We start from the raw sequence: 21,235 nt of genomic DNA, 5'->3' as shown, positions 1-21,235 counted from the left end.
GGGTCCCCCCTCCCGAGCCTCTGTAACCCCTTGTCCCCCATGCAGGCTGGGATAGCCCCGACCGACTGGGGTTTCGCACCCTGAGCTATACCAGCCCGCATGGTCCATGGTATGGGGGGGCTCCGGGGGGGGGGGGTGGCCAAGCCTTCCCCTCCTCTCCCCCCCGGAGCCCTTGTCCAATCCATGGACAAGGACTCTTCCCCACCTCCGGTTCCCCAGGAGGAGGTGGGGCGACGACTCCCTAGGGGGGGGGGGGGGGGTTCATGGTGGCATCTGGGAGTCCCTTTTAAGAAGGGGACCCCAGATGCCCACCCCCCTCCCAGGAGAAATGAGTATAGGAGTACAAAGTACCCTTTACCCATTTCCACAAAGGGTTAAATGAAATAAAAACACAACCACGAGAAAAGTATTTTATTATTCTAAATTAACCATAAATATTTACCTGTACCTTTAAAAAAAGTTTTCCCACGCCAATATCCACGGTAAACAATCCAACGAACTGTATCCTCTTATGTTGCGATCTTCAATTAAGTTGATTGAAGATCTCCGACGCCTCCCACATAGCAGAGAATGCCTCCTTTTGGACGCATAGCTGCCGGCTCCTGCTGTCTCTCCCCACCTCCTCACCTGTCACTCTCACCTAGCCTGGCACCCATGGGTGCACTGGGTGCCAGGCTAGGTGAGGGTGACAGGCGCAGGCAGGTGGGGAGAGACAGCAGCGAGCCGGCAGCTTCACGTCCTGCTCAGGACGCATTCTCTGCTATACTAACGGTTCTTGAACCATCCGGTTCTTTTTAATGAATCGGTTCTTTTTTTTATGAATCGGCTCATTTTACTTTGAAACTTTAAAATTGATTTTCTCAAAAAGTATAAGGTCTTTTTGAAAAAAAATGTTTCCTCTTGTTCCCACTATTCCACTTAACATCCCCAACAATTTTGGTGTTTCTACCATGTAAGGGGACTTTGCTATTAACCGTTAAAGTCGGCGGCCATTAAAGTCTATGGGCGAACCGAACTTTGAAAAAAAGTTCCCGGTTCTCTGCGAACGCGAACCACCAAAGTTTGCCTGGAACCGTTCGCCAGCGAACCGTTCGGCCCATCTCTAGTGATGAGTAGTGATAAAGTTATTGGCAAATAAATGGGAGGTGAAAGTTGCTCAGATGCAAAAAATGAACAACACTTCGGGCTTAAGTGGTTAATACTGTGTGCGCCAAGATTTCTGTACAGCTGCTACAATCAGTAGGGAAGATAGCCCATATTATGTTTAGCCATATTTCCAGTGGCGTAGCTACAAACCTCTGGGCCCCGATGCGGAATCTGGATGTGGCCCCCCCCCACGGCAACAACAGCCCCCCTCCCCCGGCAACACCCGACGCACACACATATCCGAATCCCTATAGCCAGCTATAGGTCCCCCCAGTATAGGTAGCCAGGCATAGGTACGCCAGTATAGTTGCCCCCGGTATAGGTTAGCCAGGTAGGTGCCTCCAGCATAGGTAGCCAGTATAGTTGCCCCCAGTATAGGTTCGATAGGCAGGCGCCGCCAGTACAGGTTAGCTAGGTGGGTGCCTCTAATATAGGTAGCCAGAATAGTTGCCCCCAGCATAGGTTAGATAGGTAGGTGCCCCCAGTATAGGTTAGTTAGGTAGGTGCCTCCAATATAGGTAGCCAGTATAGTTGCCACCTGTATAGGCTAGCTAGGTGCCCCGAATACAGGTTAGACAATTAAGTGCCCCCAGGTTAGATAGGTAGGTGCCCCCCAGTATAGGTTAGATTAGGTAGCTGCCCCCCAGTATAGGTTAGATGAGGTAGGTGCCCCCCAGGATAGGTTAGGTAGCTGCCCCCCAGGATAGATTAGGTAGCTTTCCCCCAGGATAGGTTAGGTAGGTAGCTGCCCCCCAGGATAGATTAGGTAGGTAGCTGGCCCCCCAGGATGGGTTAGGTAGGTAGCTGGCCCCCCAGGATAGGTTAGGTAGGTAGCTGGCCCCCCAGGATAGGTTAGGTAGGTAGCTGGCCCCCCAGGATAGGTTAGGTAGGTAGCTGGCCCCCCAGGATAGGTTAGGTAGGTAGCTGGCCCCCAGGATAGGTTAGGTAGGTAGCTGGCCCCCCCAGGATAGGTTAGGTAGGTAGCTGGCCCCCCCAGGATAGGTTAGGTAGGTAGCTGGCCCCCCAGGGTAGGTTAAGTAGGTAGCTGCCCCCCCAGGATAGGTTAGGTAGCTGCCCCCCAGGATAGGTTAGGTAGCTGCCCCCCCAGGATAGCTTAGGTAGGTAGCTGCCCCCCAGGATAGGTTAGGTAGGTAGCTGGCCCCAGGATAGGTTAGGTAGGTAGCTGCCCCCCCAGGATAGCTTAGGTAGGTAGCTGCCCCCCAGGATAGATTAGGTAGGTAGCTGGCCCCCCAGGATGGGTTAGGTAGGTAGCTGGCCCCCCAGGATAGGTTAGGTAGGTAGCTGGCCCCCCAGGATGGGTTAGGTAGGTAGCTGGCCCCCCAGGATAGGTTAGGTAGGTAGCTGGCCCCCCAGGATAGGTTAGGTAGGTAGCTGGCCCCCCAGGATAGGTTAGGTAGGTAGCTGGCCCCCAGGATAGGTTAGGTAGGTAGCTGGCCCCCCCAGGATAGGTTAGGTAGGTAGCTGGCCCCCCAGGGTAGGTTAAGTAGGTAGCTGCCCCCCCAGGATAGGTTAGGTAGCTGCCCCCCCCAGGATAGGTTAGGTAGCTGCCCCCCAGGATAGGTTAGGTAGCTGCCCCCCCAGGATAGCTTAGGTAGGTAGCTGCCCCCCAGGATAGATTAGGTAGGTAGCTGGCCCCCCAGGATGGGTTAGGTAGGTAGCTGGCCCCCCAGGATAGGTTAGGTAGGTAGCTGGCCCCCCAGGATAGGTTAGGTAGGTAGCTGGCCCCCCAGGATAGGTTAGGTAGGTAGCTGGCCCCCAGGATAGGTTAGGTAGGTAGCTGGCCCCCCAGGATAGGTTAGGTAGGTAGCTGGCCCCCAGGATAGGTTAGGTAGGTAGCTGGCCCCCCCAGGATAGGTTAGGTAGGTAGCTGGCCCCCCAGGGTAGGTTAAGTAGGTAGCTGCCCCCCCAGGATAGGTTAGGTAGCTGCCCCCCCCAGGATAGGTTAGGTAGCTGCCCCCCAGGATAGGTTAGGTAGCTGCCCCCCCAGGATAGCTTAGGTAGGTAGCTGCCCCCCAGGATAGATTAGGTAGGTAGCTGGCCCCCCAGGATGGGTTAGGTAGGTAGCTGGCCCCCCAGGATAGGTTAGGTAGGTAGCTGGCCCCCCAGGATAGGTTAGGTAGGTAGCTGGCCCCCCAGGATAGGTTAGGTAGGTAGCTGGCCCCCCAGGATAGGTTAGAGTAGGTAGCTGCCCCCCCGGATAGGCACGGAAGCGCTGTAGGCGGAACTCACCTCCGTCCCTGCGCCGCTGGTCTCCTCCCGCTCTGTATAGATGTTGTTACACACTGCTTCCTGTTTAGCCGGAAGCAGTGTGTAACAGCAGATCTATGCAGAGCGGGAGGAGACCAGCGGCGCTTGGAACGCAGGCAGGTGAGTTCTGCCTACAGCGCTTCCGTGCGCTGCGCACTCTGCATCTGAGGGGGAGGGGGGGGCCCGGGGAGAGGTCGGACTGCCCTCCCCACGGCTGCAGCTCCCCCCTCCCAATAACGCACGCAGGGATCCCATCTCCGAGTCCAAACGGACATGGGCCCCCCGGGCCCCTCCCCCGCCTCTTCAGGAGCCGGGCCCGGTCGCCGAGGCGACCGTTGCGACCACAGGCCCTACGCCCCTGCATATTTCAATAGCCTATTTCAGTGAAAACGCAAACAAAGTAACACCTTAGTGTTTATTTCTTAAAATAAAGGGTAATAAAAAAAACAGATTACAACTGCAAAATTACCCAAATAATATCTTACACTGGCGAAAACCTACCTGTTTTTTAAACTGTTGGCATTCTTCTGGCGTGAGGGTGTCTGCTTTTGCAATTAGTGGAATGATATTGACTTTTTCATGCAAACGCTTCATGAATTCAATGTCCAATGGTTTCAATCTAAAAAGAAAGTTTCTGTTAAGGTTTTTACTCAAAAATCCAGGAAACCTCTAGCATTTCCGAGAGCGTGCTTAAAAAACAAAATGGCTATTAAATAACTGTCCTTCTCAACATCACATACATACCAACACACTTTTTTTTTTTTTTTTGAAATTATATTTACAAGCACACTTTAAAGTGGACCTGAACTCTTGCACAGGACAGAAGGGAAATGCACCAGTTATGTATTTAGAGAGTTTAACCTGTTATTCCCCCTCATTTGTGTCTAATTACAAGTTGTAATTTGAGCTCTCCCCTGTGTTACACTGCCATGGCAGAGATGGCAGATAAGCTCATTTGAAATACTCCTATTAGACCTACCGGTAATGGAGTTTCTGGTTGTCATCCGAGACAACCCGAGATCCGGTCCCACCCAGGATCTGGGGAAACACCAAACCAAGAAGTTTAAAAGCCCCCGCCCTCCCTCAATCCTCAGTGCATCTGAAAGGAAGTAAACTAGAAACACCAAGATGAAGGAAGAACTAGACACCTACAAGTGACTAAAAATTCCCTGTGCTCCTGATTAGCTGAAAGGTGCTGGATAGGAAAGGGAAGGGTTATAGACGTTGTCCCGGATGACAACCAGAAACTCCATTACCGGTAGGTCTAATAGGAGTATTTCTCTAATTGTCATCCGGGACAACCCGAGAGATAGACAAAAAGTCTTATCGAAAGACTCACCTAGGGAGGGACCACCGCCTGAAGCACCTTTCTGCCAAACGACTGGTCTTGTTGTGATAAAACATCCACTCTGTAATGCTTGATAAAGGTAGATGCGTTTGACCAAGTTGCCGCTTGACAAATCTGGTGTACGGTGGCTCCTGCCCTCTCTGCCCATGATGTGGATAAAGAGCGAGTTGAGTGAGCTTTAATGTTATCTGGTAAGGGGCTATCACTACCCTCATAGGCTAAGGTAATGGCCTGTCTAATCCATCTTGCAATCGTCTGTCTGGATGCCTGCTGACCCCTATTTTTCCCCGAAAATAGGACCAATAAACTACTAGATTTTATGAATTCTCTAGTCCTGGAGAGATAAAGTAGTAAAGATCTCCTGACATCTAAACAATGAAAGGACTCCCCTTTAACCCCCGCTGGCCTGGAACAAAATGAAGGCAGAATAATCTCTTGTGACCTATGGAATTCTGATGCTACCTTAGGTAAATATGATGGATCTAGTCTGAGTCTCACACTGTCAGGGCAGATGATGAGAAAAGGATCCTTAATAGATAGCGCCTGAAGATCGCCCAAAAGTCTGGCTGACGTTATAGCAATCAGAAAGGCCAATTTGAGTGTCAAAAATGTTATATCAATACTTTCTATGGGCTCAAAAGGACTACCTGTAAGGCTTTTAAGCACCAACTAAAGATCCCACTGGGGAAAAATCTTCACCTTAACAGGAGTAGACCTCTGTAATGCTTTGAAAAAATTTCTTACTAACTCCTCCTGTGCTAAGTGTCTATCCAACAATATAGATAGAGCTGAACACTGGACCTTGAGAGTGCTGGGGGCCAACATCATATCGAAGCCGTCCTGAAGAAATTCCAGAACAGAACTGGTTAAATCTTGATTCTTGCCATGAGAATCACACCATGCTAAATACACTTTCCAATAAATCTTTTGAGTTACCGGATTCCTACATCTCATTAAAGTCTCTATAACTTTCTCTAAAAGACCCTTCTGTCTCAAAATTACCCTCTAAGGATCCAGGCTGCCAGTTTGAATAACTGAGGTCTGGGATGGTTTAGAGGCCCCTGCATCAACAGGTCTGGACGGAGTGGAAGAGGCCACGGAGGTTGTACTGCCATTCTCAGTAGTGTTGCATACCATGGCCTTTTTGGCCATTGAGGTGCTACCAAGATAAGGTTCACTCCTTCTCTTTGTAGTTTTAGAAGGACCTGGGGGATAAGTACTGTTGGAGGGAAAGCGTACCCTAGAACAAATTCCCAAGGAAGACTCAGAGCATCCAATCCCAGAGATCTGCTGCATCTGTGAAGGGAGAAGAACAGCTCCACTTTTTCGTTCTTCGGGGATGCGAAGAGATCTATCTCCGGTTGCCCGAATTTCTCCACCAACATCTGAAAAACCTCCGGGTGGAGTTCCCACTCGGATTGGTTCATCTGCTAGCGGCTTAAAAAATCTGCCTCTACATTGAGAGAGCCTTTTATGTGGATTGCCGATAACGAAAGAATTCAAGGTTCTGCCCATGCCAGAATCTCCGAACAGAGAGACATGAGATCGAACGACCTCGTCCCTCCCTGTTTTGAAAGGTAAGCCACCGTCGTGATGTTGTCCGAAAATACCAATACATGATTTCCTTCTATCAGGGACTGAAAAGATAGAAGAGCCCTCTGAACCGTCATCAGTTCTCTGAAATTGGATGATTTTTTGCTTATTAACCGAGGCCAACTTCCTTGTGCATGTTCCCCCCGGCTGTTGCTCCCCAGCCCCAGGAACTTGCATCCGTAAAGATGTTTACTGGATGCATCTGTCTCCAAAAACGACCTTCGCTCAGGTTTTGACTGTCCAACCACTATAGTAGATTGGACTTCACTGACTCTGGAATACAAATCAGACAATCCAGGGAACCCTCTGATTTGTCCCAAATGGAAAGAAGCAGGGCTTGAAGGGATCTGCCGTGAGACTGGGCCCATGTTACTGCTGGGATGGATGCTGAAAATAGACCGAGTACTCATGATTTGATGACTCGAGAGGCATCCTCTTCGTCAGAGAATTTACCTCTGATTGAATTTTCAGAATCTTTTCTGGAGGTAAAAAGATTTTCCTCTCTGTCAAGTCTATCCTGTAGCCCAAAAATGTAATTTGTTGAACTGGCTCCAGAGCTGACTTGTTGTAATTGATCATCCACCCCACCTGAGTTAATGTCTTGATGACAATATCTCTGTGTGAGCAGACCAGATCCTTTGTCTCTGCAAAAACCAACAGATCGTCCAGATATGGAATTACTGAAATTCCCTCGATTCTCAACTCCTTCATAATTTGTGCCAAAACCTTCATGAACACCCGTGGGGCTGATAATATGCCAACTGGGAGTGCCTGAAATTGGAAATGGTGAATGTGCAAAGGAGCTCGGATTGCAAATCTAAGAAATTTCTGATGTCTGTAAAAGATCAGGATGTGCAGATAGGCGTCTTGGAGGTCTAATGAGACAAAAAAACTCTTTCCCCTGCAATAGACCCCTTACTGAATAAATGCTCTCCATCCTGAATTTCTTGTAAGTCAGAAACGGATTTAGAGACTTTAGGTTCAGAATAAACCTGAACTCCCCGCTGGTTTTCTTCACCAGAAAGACATGGGAGTAGTATCCCTGGAAAACCTCTTCCTGGGGAACTGGAGCAATCACTCTTTTTTCTAAAAGTTTCTGAATTTCCATTTCCAGACCATTTGCCTTCTCGGGGTCTTTTGGAAATGAATTCACAAATTTCCTTCGAGGGGGGCTGACTGAAAACTGAAGGCGGTATCCTTCTATGATACGCAAAACATAAGGATTGGGATTTAGTTTCTCCCATTCTAACCGACAATAAATTAGTCTTCCCCCTACCGGTAAATCGTCATTTACTCTGCTTAGGGGGTTCAGTCTTGCCAAGAATGAACCCTCCTTTGCCCCTCCCTTTCGGAAAGGACCATTTCCTCTGCACATTCCTATTTTTTACCTGTTCACCTCCTTGTTTCTTAGGAAGAAAAGGCTTTTTAGTCTTAGGATTCCTTTTCTTATTAGGGAATTGCTTCCACTTCTCCGCGGAACGGGCTAAAATATCCTCTAAGGCTGATCCAAATAACAGATTACCCTCAAATGGAATTGAACAAAGCTTGTTTCTGGACGTCTGGTCTCCCTCCCAGGTTTTCAACCACACCGCTCGTCGTGCAGAGTTAATTAGAGCTGTAGTACGTGCCGATACCCGTATAAGCTCGGTAACTGGGTCCGCTAAAAAAGCTACTGCTTTAAGAACGACCGGGAGAGAGGCCGCATAATCTTTAAGGGGAACTCCCTTAGAGATTTGCTCAACCAGATTATCCATCCAGATTCGCAAGTTGCGCGAAATGCAGGTGGCTGAAATACCCGGGATAAAGCCAAAAGCTGCCGATTCCCAAGCCTTCTTTAGGAGGGAATCAATCTTTTTGTCCATCACATCCTTGAGGACCCCCGAGGCCTCAAAGGATAAGTCTGAGTCTTTCGAGTATTTAGATAAGGACGCTTCAAGCTTTGGGCATTTAGTCCATTTGTCAATTTCTGATCGTGCAAAAGGAAATTTCCTTTTGGAGGATTTAGGTATAAACAAAGGCCTCTCCGGATTCTGCCATTGAGAGGTAATAATTTCCTGTAGTGTCTTATGAATGGGAAACACTCTCCCAGTAGATTGGCCAAGACCTGAATATACTTGATCCTGAGGGGTAATCTCCGGAACAGATTCTTTAATTTGTTCCGTGGAGTACACTGCTTTTAATAACTCAGATGATTCATCTGGAGTAAAAAGAAATCTAGGGGCTTTTGCTATATCTTCCTTATCTGAATCCTCTGACCTGGGCTGTTCACCTTTCTCCAAAGAGCCTGACCCAGAAATATCCCCCCCCCCCTCCTCACCTAATACATCAGGCATGGAAGGTGGCTGGGAAAATACCCCAGAGGGACCTGGAAGGGGATCAGTGGGGGGTGGAACAAAAGACTCCTTGAATTTATCTAGTCTTTTGCATATTCTTATTAACCCTCCTGGCGGTTTATTAAAATCCGCCAGGGGGCAGCACAGCCGGGTTTTTGTAATTTTTATATCATGTAGCGAGAGCAGGTCTCGCTACATGATAGCCCCTGCTCAGCGGCATCCCCCCAGCCCCTCCGATCGCAGGAGATCCCGTTCAAAGAACGCTCGACGCCGTGACGTCAAAGGGGACTCCAATCCACCCCTCAGCGCTGCCTGGCACTGATTGGCCAGGCAGCGCACCGGGTCTGGGGGGGGCGGCTGCGGCGCGATGGATAGCGGCGGATCGGATTGCACACGCAGCTAGCAAAGTGCTAGCTGCGTGAAGCAAAAAAAAAAAAATTATGCAAATCGGCCCAGCGGGGCCTGAGCGGTGCCTTCCGGCGGCATAGCCCGAGCTCAGCTCGGGCTTACCGCTAGGAAGGTTAACTTCCTCCATCACTCCCTTCAAAATGTTCGATGTCTCAGATACTACAATAGAATCTGTACAAGCTTGACACACATTCCTAGGGGCATCTGGAGCAATTTTAGTGTTGCACAACCCACATCTTTTATATTTGGGCGGAACATTAGTTCTAGACTCAGTCTTTGCCTATAAAAAAAACACCGAAAAATAGACATGCCACTGAGAAGTCATCCACAGGTGATCAAATCAGTATTAAACATCACCCTCCCCCTCCACTGGAGGACTTACCACCCCAAACCCGGATGGTTGCGTCTGTGCGGAGGACTTAGGTGCCGTGCCTGCCACCTCCGACTGCTGCTGCTGCTGTGGCAGCTGCAACATGCCTCCTCAATGGACACAGAACGCTGGAGGAGACGCCAGGAACACGCTGACTTATTTCCTGGATCTCCGCGATCCTCCCTCTTGCGGCCGCGTGACGTCAGTACGCTCTTGCCCCTCCTTCTGTGCCTGACGTCACACCCGGAAGCCAAATATGCCAGATACGCCTTGCAGAGCCGGCGTCTGGCGAGAAGAGGAGAAGGTATGCAGACCACCACTTCACACACGGTCGCTACCTTTTAGTAATGCAGAGGAACTTGCGGCTCAGCGTTACCTCTGTAAATTGCTCCACACCGCCCCGTTCCTCCGCTCTTCTCAAGATAACCCACCCTCTGGTGAGTGCCATAAAATAATAAATATTAGATGGGAGCTTGCTGCCAATGGTGTTTCCGTGACGGAAACACAGATGAACTGAGGATTTAGGGAGGGCGGGGGCCTTTAAACTTCTTGGTTTGGTGTTTCTCCAGATCCTGGGCGGGACCGGATCGCGGGTTGTCCCGGATGACAATTAGAGAAAGCACGATGTTAACAATATGTCTGCTTCCAGGAATCGGGAAGTAGAAACACTGCAGATTTATTGCAGGATTTGTATCAGCTGTAATAAAGAAATGTTTTTGTTTAAAGATTATACTGCTGCGTATCTTAAAGAGAATCTGTATTGTTAAAATCGCACAAAAGTAAACATACCAGTGCGTTAGGGGACATCTCCTATTACCCTCTGTCACAATTTTGCCGCTCCTCGCCGCATTAAAAGTGGTTAAAAACAGTTTTAAAAAGTTTGTTTATAAACAAACAAAATGGCCACCAAAACAGGAAGTAGGATGATGTACAGCATGTCCACACATAGAAAATACATCCATACACAAGCAGGCTGTATACACCCTTCCTTTTGAATCTCAAGAGATCATTTGTGTTTCTTTCCCCCTGCAGCTATCTTCCACTGAAGTGTCAAGGCTGTTTCTTCCTGCAGAGTGCAGACAGCTCTGCCTGTATGTAATTCCTCAGTATGTGAAAGCCCAGCCAGCTCAGAGGAGGATTTATCCAGCTTGTAAAAGATAATAGAGCAGAGAGAAGCTGCACTAATCTAAATAACACACAGCAGTGTGCAGAGAGGGGCCAGGAGGGGGGAGATGCATCACAGAACCACAACACTGAAGAACTTGGCAGGCTTCCAGACACAGGCTGACAAGTCTGACAAGAGAGAGATAAGTTGATTTATTACAGAGATGGTGATAGTAGAACGTGCTGCAGTAAGCCAGAACACATTAGAATAGCTTTTGGAACTTGTAGGATGATAAAAAACAGGATGCAATTTTTGTTACGGAGTCTCTTTAAGGCAGAGAGGATGTTCTGAATTCAGGTCTGGTTTAAGTATATTTTAGCTGCAAGTCCATTAGCATGTCAGTATTCTGGAATGTGAAAAGTCAACAGGTGGACAGAATTTCCCACAAACACGAGAAAGACGTAGAAACTCCATACTGGGTCTTTCATGACAAAACTCAAAACCCTAATTTTTCATTTTCACAGTTCAAGTTAACATAATAAAAATGTTATAACTGCTAATACAGTAGTAACAGTAGGGTATTGTACCGTGTTAGCCATCAGTAAAAGCAAGAAGTTTCATCCTGATTTAAAACTTCTTGCTAATACAGCAATGACATTTAATAAAATCTGGAGCTACAACTAGGCCGAATAGGTCAATTTTCATTAATCAGATCAATGCCTATCTCATGAGAGTTAGCCCAGGGCTTTCATATTACCTCCTGTGACCTTCTGAAAAGATTCACAAACACTCTTTCCTCTCAATACATTCAAATGCCTATTGTACATGTCTGACATTATTGCAGAAAAAGCTGACCGAAAAAAAGAATGGAACTGGTATATTTGGCTGTAGTTAGCAGCCCTTTAGCCAGAATCCTAACTTAATACATTTTGTTCACAGTTTAAAGGACAACTATCAAAGTCAACTAAAATTCTACATGCCACATACAGTATATTTCCAGTAATTACTAGAAAAAGCAATACAAAGGCTTTTTTAACCACTTAAGGACCACGCTATTTTGCTTCGTGGGCTCTCCAGCCCGCAGCACAGATCATAATTGTGGCAGGGCGATCAGACTTCCCCCTTTTTACCCCACTAGGGGGATTTCCTGCTGAGGGGTCTGATCGCCGCCGCTCTGTGTGGCCGAGCGGGGGGGGGGTGGATGGTGGTGGGGGAGTCTCCTCAAAGCCCCCCTCCGCACCGATATTCCTCCCTCCCTCTGGCTATGGGTGGCACAGGACAGCGATCCGTCCTGTACCGCCTCTAATAGGCTTTAGCCTATCAGACGGCAGTGATCCCTGGCCAATCAGAGGCCGGGGATCGACGATCTCCCTTACGGCGCTGCTGCAACAGCAGCGCCGTATGATGTAAACACAGGGGATTTCTTCCCCGCGTGTTTACAATTCGCCTGTGGGCCACGATCGGAGGCTCGCAGGCTGTTCACGGAGACACCCTCCGTTCGAGCGCCCGTTTCCATGGAAACACCACTTCGACCTGCCGGTGCCTATCGGCGTTAGGCGGTGGTTAAGTAGTTAATATTTTCGTGTTTTATGTGAAGAAAATGACATTTACAGAGAACAATTTCACTGTGGTCATTAATATGGAGGACTCAGCATATTCAGCATACAGAAACAATCTTCACTGGCTCTAATACTGTAAGTGAAATGTGTTCAGAATGATAGGAAGCAGAAATAGCTTCAAATGTGTGTAAATAATCATCAGCTGCAGCTCTGTGCACTCCTGTCTGTCTCACTCTCTCTGCCTGTGGGAAGCCTCATTGCGACCCTGAGGTTTCCCCCTCCTGAGGTGAGTACCCCCCAGGGGAACTTTTTGATGTTACAGGTTTTCTTTTAGGTAAAGAAAAAAAATCTAAACCAAGGATCTTAAGTAAGAGGGTCCTAGGCGATCATCCCCAGTACTGTGACGCCTGGGAGACTGCACAAGGCAAATCTTTCTCACAGGAACAGTGGGCTAGGGCAGTGATCCCCAACCCTGTCCTCAAGGCCCACCAACAGTGTATGTTTTGTGGAAATCCACAGAGGTAGTTTTCTGCAAAACATTCACGGTTGGTGGGCCCGAGGACAGGGTTGGGGAACTCTGGGCTAGGGCTTTTGCCTTCTCACATAAAGCTTTAACACCCTATGGTTACCAGAACATATCTACAAAGGATGTTCCCTGAGCTGTCCCCTGACTGTCGGAGGTGTGGGAGGGCTTTAGGTTTGCAGCTCCATATTTGGTGGGATTGTGAGATCATTAGACCTTTTTGGGATGTGATTTTCTGTTGTCTCAACCATTTCTATGGTTCCTGTGTTCAAGCAGAGCAAGAGTTTGCCCTTTTATCAATGTTTTTTGGCCCTATAAGAAATCAGTTTGGCGTCACTTTCTGCCAAGACTTCCATAGCCCGTCTCAGGTGTTTTCCATCTTGTCCATTATTCTCTAACTGGGCTGAGGCACAAGATAAGATTTTCCATGCTGAACAGCAGATAGCTTCTAATGACAATAAGATGGAAGCGTTCACATTTACATGGGCTATTTGGTTGGACTTCAGTGAGTCTGTTCTGTTCGTTCCTTGTATTTGGTTCTGCAACCTAATACAAGGAAGGACGGACATCTTTCTAGTAAGTTTTGGTAACTCTGGTTATCTGGGGGCCCTTTAGGGGTGTCCCTTTCTCTTTATCTGCAAAACATGCATCATTTTGCGAGTCACGGGGACAGGTTGGAGAAACGCTGCAACAGACTGTTAAACACAAACATATTACCCTTTAAAGAGACTCTGTAATAAAACAGTTCCCCTAGGGGGTACTCACCTCTGTAGGGGAAGCCTCTGGATCCCATCGAATCTTCCCCCGTCCTCCTAAGTCCCACAGTGGTCTAGCTGCAGCACACTGAATGCACAGTCGACAATTTGTCAGGCTGTGCAGTATTTACCTTTCCCTGTTCCATCAGGGGCACTGTTGCAGCTCTTGGCTCGGAAATAGGCAGAAATATCCGACCTCAGTCGGGTCCGCACTACTGCGCAGGTCACTTGCACAGTAGAGTGGATATACAAGAGAAGACTGTAGCACTGCACAATGCTGGAATGGGCTTCAATACCATTAGCAAGAAGCTTTGTTAGAAGGTCACAATTGTTAATTCAGCTATTCAGATATGAAAGATATATAAAATGGTTGTCATTCACCTCAGGTCTGAAGCTCCATGCAAGATCATCCCTCATGGAGTGCAGATTAGCATGAGAACATCAGCCCACAGCTACATGGAAGGAGCTTGTTAATGATCTAAAGGCAGTTGGGACCAGTCATCATCAAGAACACCATTTGTAACACTAAACGCCATAATGGATTGAAATCTTGCAGCACCCAGAAAGTTCCCCTGCTAAAGAAGGCCTGTCGTAAGCTTGCCAGTTAAAAATTATTTAGAGAAGGCTTGGGAAAAAGTGCTGTGGTCAGATGATCCCAAAATAGAGGATGAAAAATACTGAATTCTACGCAAAAACACCATCCCATCAGTCAACCAGGGAAGTAGAAACATTTTGTTTGCAGCTGTTTTTCTTCTAAGGGTACAGGACAACTGTAGGACACTGCAGGCATTGAAAGGCCAATGAACCTTAAAGTTTTGGATGAAAACATTCTTTCCTCAGGCAGAGCACCGGAAATTGGTCGTGGATGGGTCTCCCAGCATGGCATTGACCCAAAACATATAGTACCTCAAAGGGAACAAAGGAGTGACTAAATAAGGACATTAAGGTTATGGAGTGACCTAGCCAGTCTTCAAATTCTCAGTCCTATAGAAAACCTGTGGAGGGAGATGAAGCTTCACATTGCCAAGCAGCAGCCAAGAAACCTAATTGACTTGGCGCCTTTCAGTGTTAGGCGGTGCTGGGGCTGCCACCCTCTGACGCCGAACGGCGTTAGACGGTCGGGAGGGGGTTAAAGTACTGGATGAATAAAATACTACAGCTTTTTATAAAATGAGTTGTGGTAAAAACAGAATAGCTTTATAATTGAGTAGAGTACTAAGAATAGGCGGGAAAAAAATTAAGAATGCAGAATGATGATGTAAAAATTAATAAAGTTCTTAGAATATAGATGAAGGTTTACAATCTGGAATTTGATGAAACTGATGCTAGGTTCACAATGGTTAGTTGTATAATGCACGCATCAAAATGTGCATGAACAGCTAAGGAAACTGGACATAGACTAATGCAAAGCCTGCATGCAGAGAGTTAGAGTAAGGGTATCCATTACTGTAAACAGGTCCATAGAACTGTATGGGCAGTGAGTGAACATGCAGAATTATTCTGCAATGCAACTTAGCACTGAACTAGCCCTAAGGCCTGGTAGACAACATGCACATTTCACTTAAGATCCTATACACTTTTGCAATTTTTTTTCAAATTCCAGTCAGATTTCGGATCTTTTTTTCGACTGAATAATGATTATGAATCAGAAGTATTTCTTTCAATCAATATTTTACAGTATGTCGGCTGTGCTTCCAATCAAGAAACAGATGGATTTTGATCTTGTGATTGGTCGCTGACAATCCGTAAGCTGTATTTTCTTTCCCCAGAGCAACTGCTGACTATTTAATTTTCAGATTTATATAATAAAAAAAAAAAAAGGAAGGAATCGTTTATAAAAAGTTGTACCATTAATGGGCACCTTTTGGAAACAACCATTGCATACATGTACCTATGTACAGCATAAATGGCTGCTGCTAAGTGCCAACTAAAGAAAGAAAAGCAATTAAGACTTCTCTGCCCCAATAGCTTCCTCTTAACCTGTCCGATATTCCACACTACCATTGAAAAGTAAATAGAAGGCGCATCTAGAAATTAACATCCTGCACTGACAGCAATACATAGTCCTAGCTACTTTCATGTACTGCTTCACAAAATTTAGTAGACAATTCACACAAGTCATATGATCGATGAACGCCATGGCAATTAATGAACAATTTTATCCACAGTTCTGCTTGAAATACATATCAAATAATTTTCTAATAGAATAACAGGTGGCAAAAAACCCTAAGTTCATAAAAAAAATACAGAAAAAAAATCTGAACGTATCCTAGGAAAAATGGCAAAACTTTACCAAGACCAATTAAGGTTGCCTTATGCAGGTCAGATAGATTAATTACAAACTGACCATTCAACAACAAAATAAAGCATCAAACTTAAAAAAAAAAATCATGGTACCAACAAGTGTTTCAAATACAGGTGAGTCCCTGGTTAACAAACAAGATGGGTGGGGGGCCCTGGGTGGGGGTGAGGACTGTTATCAAGTTGCTTATGTTAATTTGTTTGAATCATATCTATAAAAGTCACACTGCTTCATGCCTAGTGTGCTCCATCCTCTGACCTTTATGAACACAGGAATCACAGGAGAACATCAATAGATTGACTAGGGATGCATGGGGAGGGGGATGGGTTGGGGAGGGATCGGTCTAAGTACATTGAATGAAGTCTGTCTCCACGGCCAACCCTTATCCTAAAACAACAGTTTCCCCGGCTACCACATATATGTGGAATTTAGAGGCGCTCCGGAGAGCGTTGCACTCTGGGGACTGATAATTCTAAACTATTTTTCTCCCTATGGTTTATGTTATATGGACTTCAGAAGACACTTCAGAAGAGAAAAACTGTAATATGCTGTCAATATTTACTATGAGAATGCAGATAATGTATTGCATGTATATTATATTCTCATGTTGCATCAATAAAAAGCTATTTAAAAAAAACAAACAAAGATGGGAACTGTAGGTTCGTTCTTAAAGAGAATCTGTATTGTTAAAAAAAAAAAATCGCACAAAAGTAAACATACCAGTGCGTTAGGGGACATCTCCTATTCCCCCCTGTCACAATTTCGCCGCTCCCCGCCGCATTAAAAGTGGTTAAAAACAGTTTTAAAAAGTTTGTTTATAAACAAACAAAATGGCCACCAAAACAGGAAGTAGGTTGATGTACAGTATGTCCACACATAGAAAATACATCCATACACAAGCAGGCTGTATACAGCATTCCTTTTGAATCTCAAGAGATCATTTGTGTGTTTCTTTCCCCCTGCAGCTATCTTCCACTGAAGTGTCAGGCTGTTTCTTTCTGCAGAGTGCAGACAGCTGTGCCTGTATGTAATTCCTCAGTATGTGAAAGCCCAGCCAGCTCAGAGGACGAATCATCCAGCTTGTAAAAGATAAGAGAGAAGCTGCCCTAATCTAAATAATACACAGGCAGTGTGCGGAGAGGGGCCTGGAGGGGGGAGATGCATCACAGAACCACAACACTGAAGAACTTGGCAGCCTTCCAGACACAGGCTGACAAGTCTGACAAGAGAGAGATAAGTTGATTTATTACAGAGATGGTGATAGTAGAACGTGCTGCAGTAAGCCAGAACACATTAGAATAGCTTTTGGAACTTGTAGGATGATAAAAAACAGGATGCAATTTTTGTTACGGAGTCTCTTTAAAGGACACCCGAGGTGAAAATAAACTAATGAAATACAATTGCCTTGTAAAATTGGCTTTTTGAGATATTCCAGTTTTATTTTATATTCAAATCTACTTTTTACGTTTTTACTGTTTTAGCTCAATTAAACATTCATTTAAGTATGTCAGAGCTGAAATCTATGAACTATTATTGACCCTTATCTCTTCCTAGCTCTCAAAAGCAATTTTCTGCTAGGAGAGTGTTTTATAGTTGTAATTTCTGATCAGTGAGGGTCACATTGTAGTCTGACCCGGTCCTGACTGAGACAGGAACTGCCACTTACATGCCTGATGTTTAACGCTTTCAGACAGAGAAATAAAAAAAGGAACACAGCATAGTTATTTGTGTGCTAGGAACTGTACATACACGTCTATCTCATCATGTCACCTCGGGTATGCTTTAACCTGAATCCTTCCTGAAGTTCAAACACTGTGCCATCTCTGTCCCCTGTACCTCCTCTATGCCACTCTGTGCCTCTTGTCTCCCACTGTGTCACCTCTGTTCTTCCATGCCTTTAATGTCCCGCTCTAAGCAACCTCTGCCCCCCACTGCTTCACCTCTGTCCCCTCTGTCCTCTGAATTTTTTAAAAATAGATTTTCTCAAAAAACAAGGTCTTTTTAAAAAATGTTTTCACTCCAACAGAATCAAATTTTACATTTTTGGGCCTTTCGTATCAGAGGGTCGTTCATAAGATGGGTGTTCTTAAGTCTACTTGTAAGCAGATTTTTATCAGATAGTATGACAACGCCTTTAACTTTTAAGTAAAAAAAAAAAATGCAAAACTTCAGTAAACGTCAACTAAAAATAAAAACAATTAAATAGATTTATCGCTGTATAGCCAGGTATACCCACCAATACTGCACCAGGTATATACAAGGTACTTACCCATGTCCTGAAGGAGCAATAAAGTATAGGCAGCACTGCACACGGTTGTCTGGCATTTGACGTCTGTTCACACGTGATTCTGCATTGAGGTAGTCTTCAAATTTACTGTCAATGTAATCAATAACTGGCTGCCAACTGAATTAAAAAAAAAAAGAATGATGAAATAGGCAAAATTAGTGTGGGGGTATATGACCCATTATTGTAGTGTGTAACTGTGCAAATATCAGGTATTTGTGATCCTTAAAACTTTTTTCTTTGAAGTACAAAAAAAAAAGTTTCACAGGCGATCATGAAGTTTTTGTTTCTCAGTGGACACCCCCCTCTCCAACCTCAACTGACCCAGCAACCTGTGATGCCAACAATGAGCTGATTGAGGACCAACAAATATATCTGCAAAAAAGATAGCCCAGATACTGGCCATCTCACGGGAGCTTGTTGGGTATGCCATCACCAGTATCCAAGACATGTGCAAGCTTTCAAAGAAGTAGGTGTTAAAATGTTTGAACAGTAATCAGAAGGATGAACAAGTTGAAGCATCCAAAGCGGTTATGGCACATTTTGAAGCTGCACAGGACTTTTTTTTTTTGCTATGTCAGTAATGGAAGATGAAACCTGGCTCCACATTTATGATCCTGAAACCAAGGGGTTGAGAATGTGTCATTTCATAACTATGGCTCTCTTCTTTCTGGGCAACGCCAGGAACTTAGCACCCCCTCGTACACACAAATGCATACAGTAGAGTGCTGGTTATCCGGAATGCAAGTAATCAGCAATCCCAAGTAACTAGCTATTACCCGGTGACCATTGGGGTGTGCCAGTCTCACTCTGTTCCAGCTTTTCCGGGCCATATGTAGTGGAACAGACATACAAGAGCACCAGGTAGCATCCTATTCTCTCTTTACAGCTGTCGACTGTTCAGTAGCATCCTCCGTTGGCTTGCGATGTTTCACCTGACATGAACTGGGTCACGTGATATGCATTAGGAGCCATATGGAAAATGCAGCAACAGCTGTAAGAGGAAAAGAGGAGAGCCCCTGGAGATCTGGTAGGTCTTTCCTGCTCTGCAAAGCTGGAATGACAGCTCTATGGCAGAATGGAGTATTACACTGAGGACCCCACTGGTTGAACTCTCAAGCAACGGACACACTACAGAGAGCCTAACAATGGCCTCCAAGATCCTCTCTCTACCCCAAATTAGTCTTCAGAATGTTTATCTTCACAACAACAGACACCTTGGGGGTTTAAAACCCAATTTTGATCTCTTACGAAAAATGTATATGTATTTTGAACGTGATGACAAGTTTTATAAAAAGAAAAGTTGGGACAAGTTGGGTAGAGGGGAATCAAAATATATATTGCTGATAAGATTAAACACCCCTCTACCAGTAACCTAAGTCTTTTAAAAGTATAGATTTAGGGGGTTGGGGTGCACTAATCTGTAAAAGAGAGGGCAAAGAGTGCAAATAGTATGGGGATTTTATCATGCCCAGCACATACAAGATTCAGACTGTATACACACAACGGAAAAGGCTGCAAGTCAATATCCAAAGGCCCTGCTCCTCAGACCTCCGGGAAGCACTGCATTAAAAAAAAGAGACTGGATTCTGTTGTGGAAATCACTGCATGAGCTTAGGACCACCTCCCAAAAAACATTGTCTGACTAGAGTTCATTGCTGAATCCATAAATGCAAGTTAAATCTTTACCATATGAAGAAAAGAAAAAAAAAAAAAAAAAAAAAAGAAGAAGAAGAAGAAGATTTGTACATGCATTCAAACACATACATGGAGAACCACAGGCACAGATTTCTTATCCCTGCCCTTTGCTTTGCCTGTATACGGAGTTGCGTATGAAATTTGTTTATGGTGCAATTTCACTAGTGATGAGTGTATTTTTTTAAAATGAAAGCAGACATTTCATACTGTGCCTAAAAACCTTCAGACAGTCTATAAAATGCCTACCTGGGCTGTGTTATATGATACTATATATCATGCAGACTTCAATAATAGAATTAACTGTACAGCATTATGAATAAAACCATTTTCTATATTTTATCGCTGATTAAGGTTTCCTTTATTTTTATATACCGTATATAACCTCTGATAAGCCAAAATGTTTACAGTCAAATGTTTTACAACCAAATTTTGAGTGTAGTGTTCGCAATATACCAAGAGCTGGCTCCCCCATGAGAGTGTGCTGATGAATAAATATCTACCTGTCCTCATGCTTGCATCCACGTGTCTACCTGGCTACTTTTGAACTGGCCATTGCGATCAGATGACAGAGAGCTTGGAGCTCTATTGGACATTTCAGAAGCTGCCAGGGAGACCAGTGCTGGAGCAAGGAGCTGTAGATATGCATTCATCAGCATGCTCCAACATGAGATCTGCATGGGGGGCGGGGGGGTGCCACAATGAGAGAGAGAGAGGGTAACAGCTTTTGTCTTTTTTTATGAAGGGGGGGGGGGGGGTTAAACATGGGGGGTGGGCATATATCCAGGGTGGCTTATGTGTGGGGGTATAGGGTGTATCTTTTTAGTCTCTACAGTTTTTATTTTTTGATTGTTTATCATCACTGGGAGCCTTTTATGTTAGTATTCTAGTATCTAGAAGCGTACATCGAAAAAGGGTGCCTGGAAAGTTGTGCGACAAGTAATCCCGATTTACAGATATCTTACTATTAAAGTGTAAAAACGATAGTAAAATATCGGTATGAAATACCAACATTTTACTATAGCTAAACCTAAGCCTGTTCTCACCCTGACCGTTACATAGTTCTAGCTATTTAGGTTGAAAAAAGACATACGTCCATCGAGTTCAACCAGTAAAAGTACAACACCAGCCTGCTCCCTCACATATCCCTGTTGATTCAGAGGAAGGTGAAAAACTCTTACAAGGCACTGTAATTAGCCCCAAAAGGGGAAAAAATTATTTCCCGACTCCAGATGGCAATCAGATAAAATCCCTGGATCAACACCACCAGGCATTACCTAGTAATTATAGCCATGGATATCTTTCAACACAAGGAAAGCATCTAAGCCCCCCTTAAACAGATATAGAATTTGCCATAACTACTTTCTGTGGCAATGCATCCCACATTTTGATCACTCTTACTGTAAAGAACCCTTTCCTAAATAAATGGCCAAAACATTTTTCCTCCTTGCGCAGATCATGTACCCTAGTCCTTTGTAAAAGCCTAGGGACAAAAAGCTCATCCGCCAAGCTTTTTTATTGCCCTCTGACGTATTTATACATGTTA

General features: G+C 45.3%; 1 protein-coding gene across 1 annotated transcript in view; it reads right to left on the bottom strand.

Moving 5' to 3' along the window:
- The window catches only part of SEPTIN7 (septin 7), a 184,367-nt gene that overhangs the window by 71,326 nt on the left and 91,806 nt on the right, over positions 1 to 21,235 (bottom strand). The window contains exons 4-5 of the mRNA XM_068236394.1: positions 17,980 to 18,114; positions 3,916 to 4,033 (exon numbers count right to left, since the gene is read on the bottom strand). Coding sequence (XP_068092495.1) covers positions 3,916 to 4,033; positions 17,980 to 18,114 — 253 coding nt within the window. The remainder of the gene's footprint in view (positions 1 to 3,915; positions 4,034 to 17,979; positions 18,115 to 21,235) is intronic.

The sequence above is a fragment of the Hyperolius riggenbachi genome, chromosome 5 (genome assembly GCF_040937935.1).
Source record: "Hyperolius riggenbachi isolate aHypRig1 chromosome 5, aHypRig1.pri, whole genome shotgun sequence".
Lineage (NCBI taxonomy): Eukaryota > Metazoa > Chordata > Amphibia > Anura > Hyperoliidae > Hyperolius > Hyperolius riggenbachi.
Note: the sequence above shows the minus strand (reverse complement) of the source record. Positions and strands in the feature narration are given on the sequence as shown.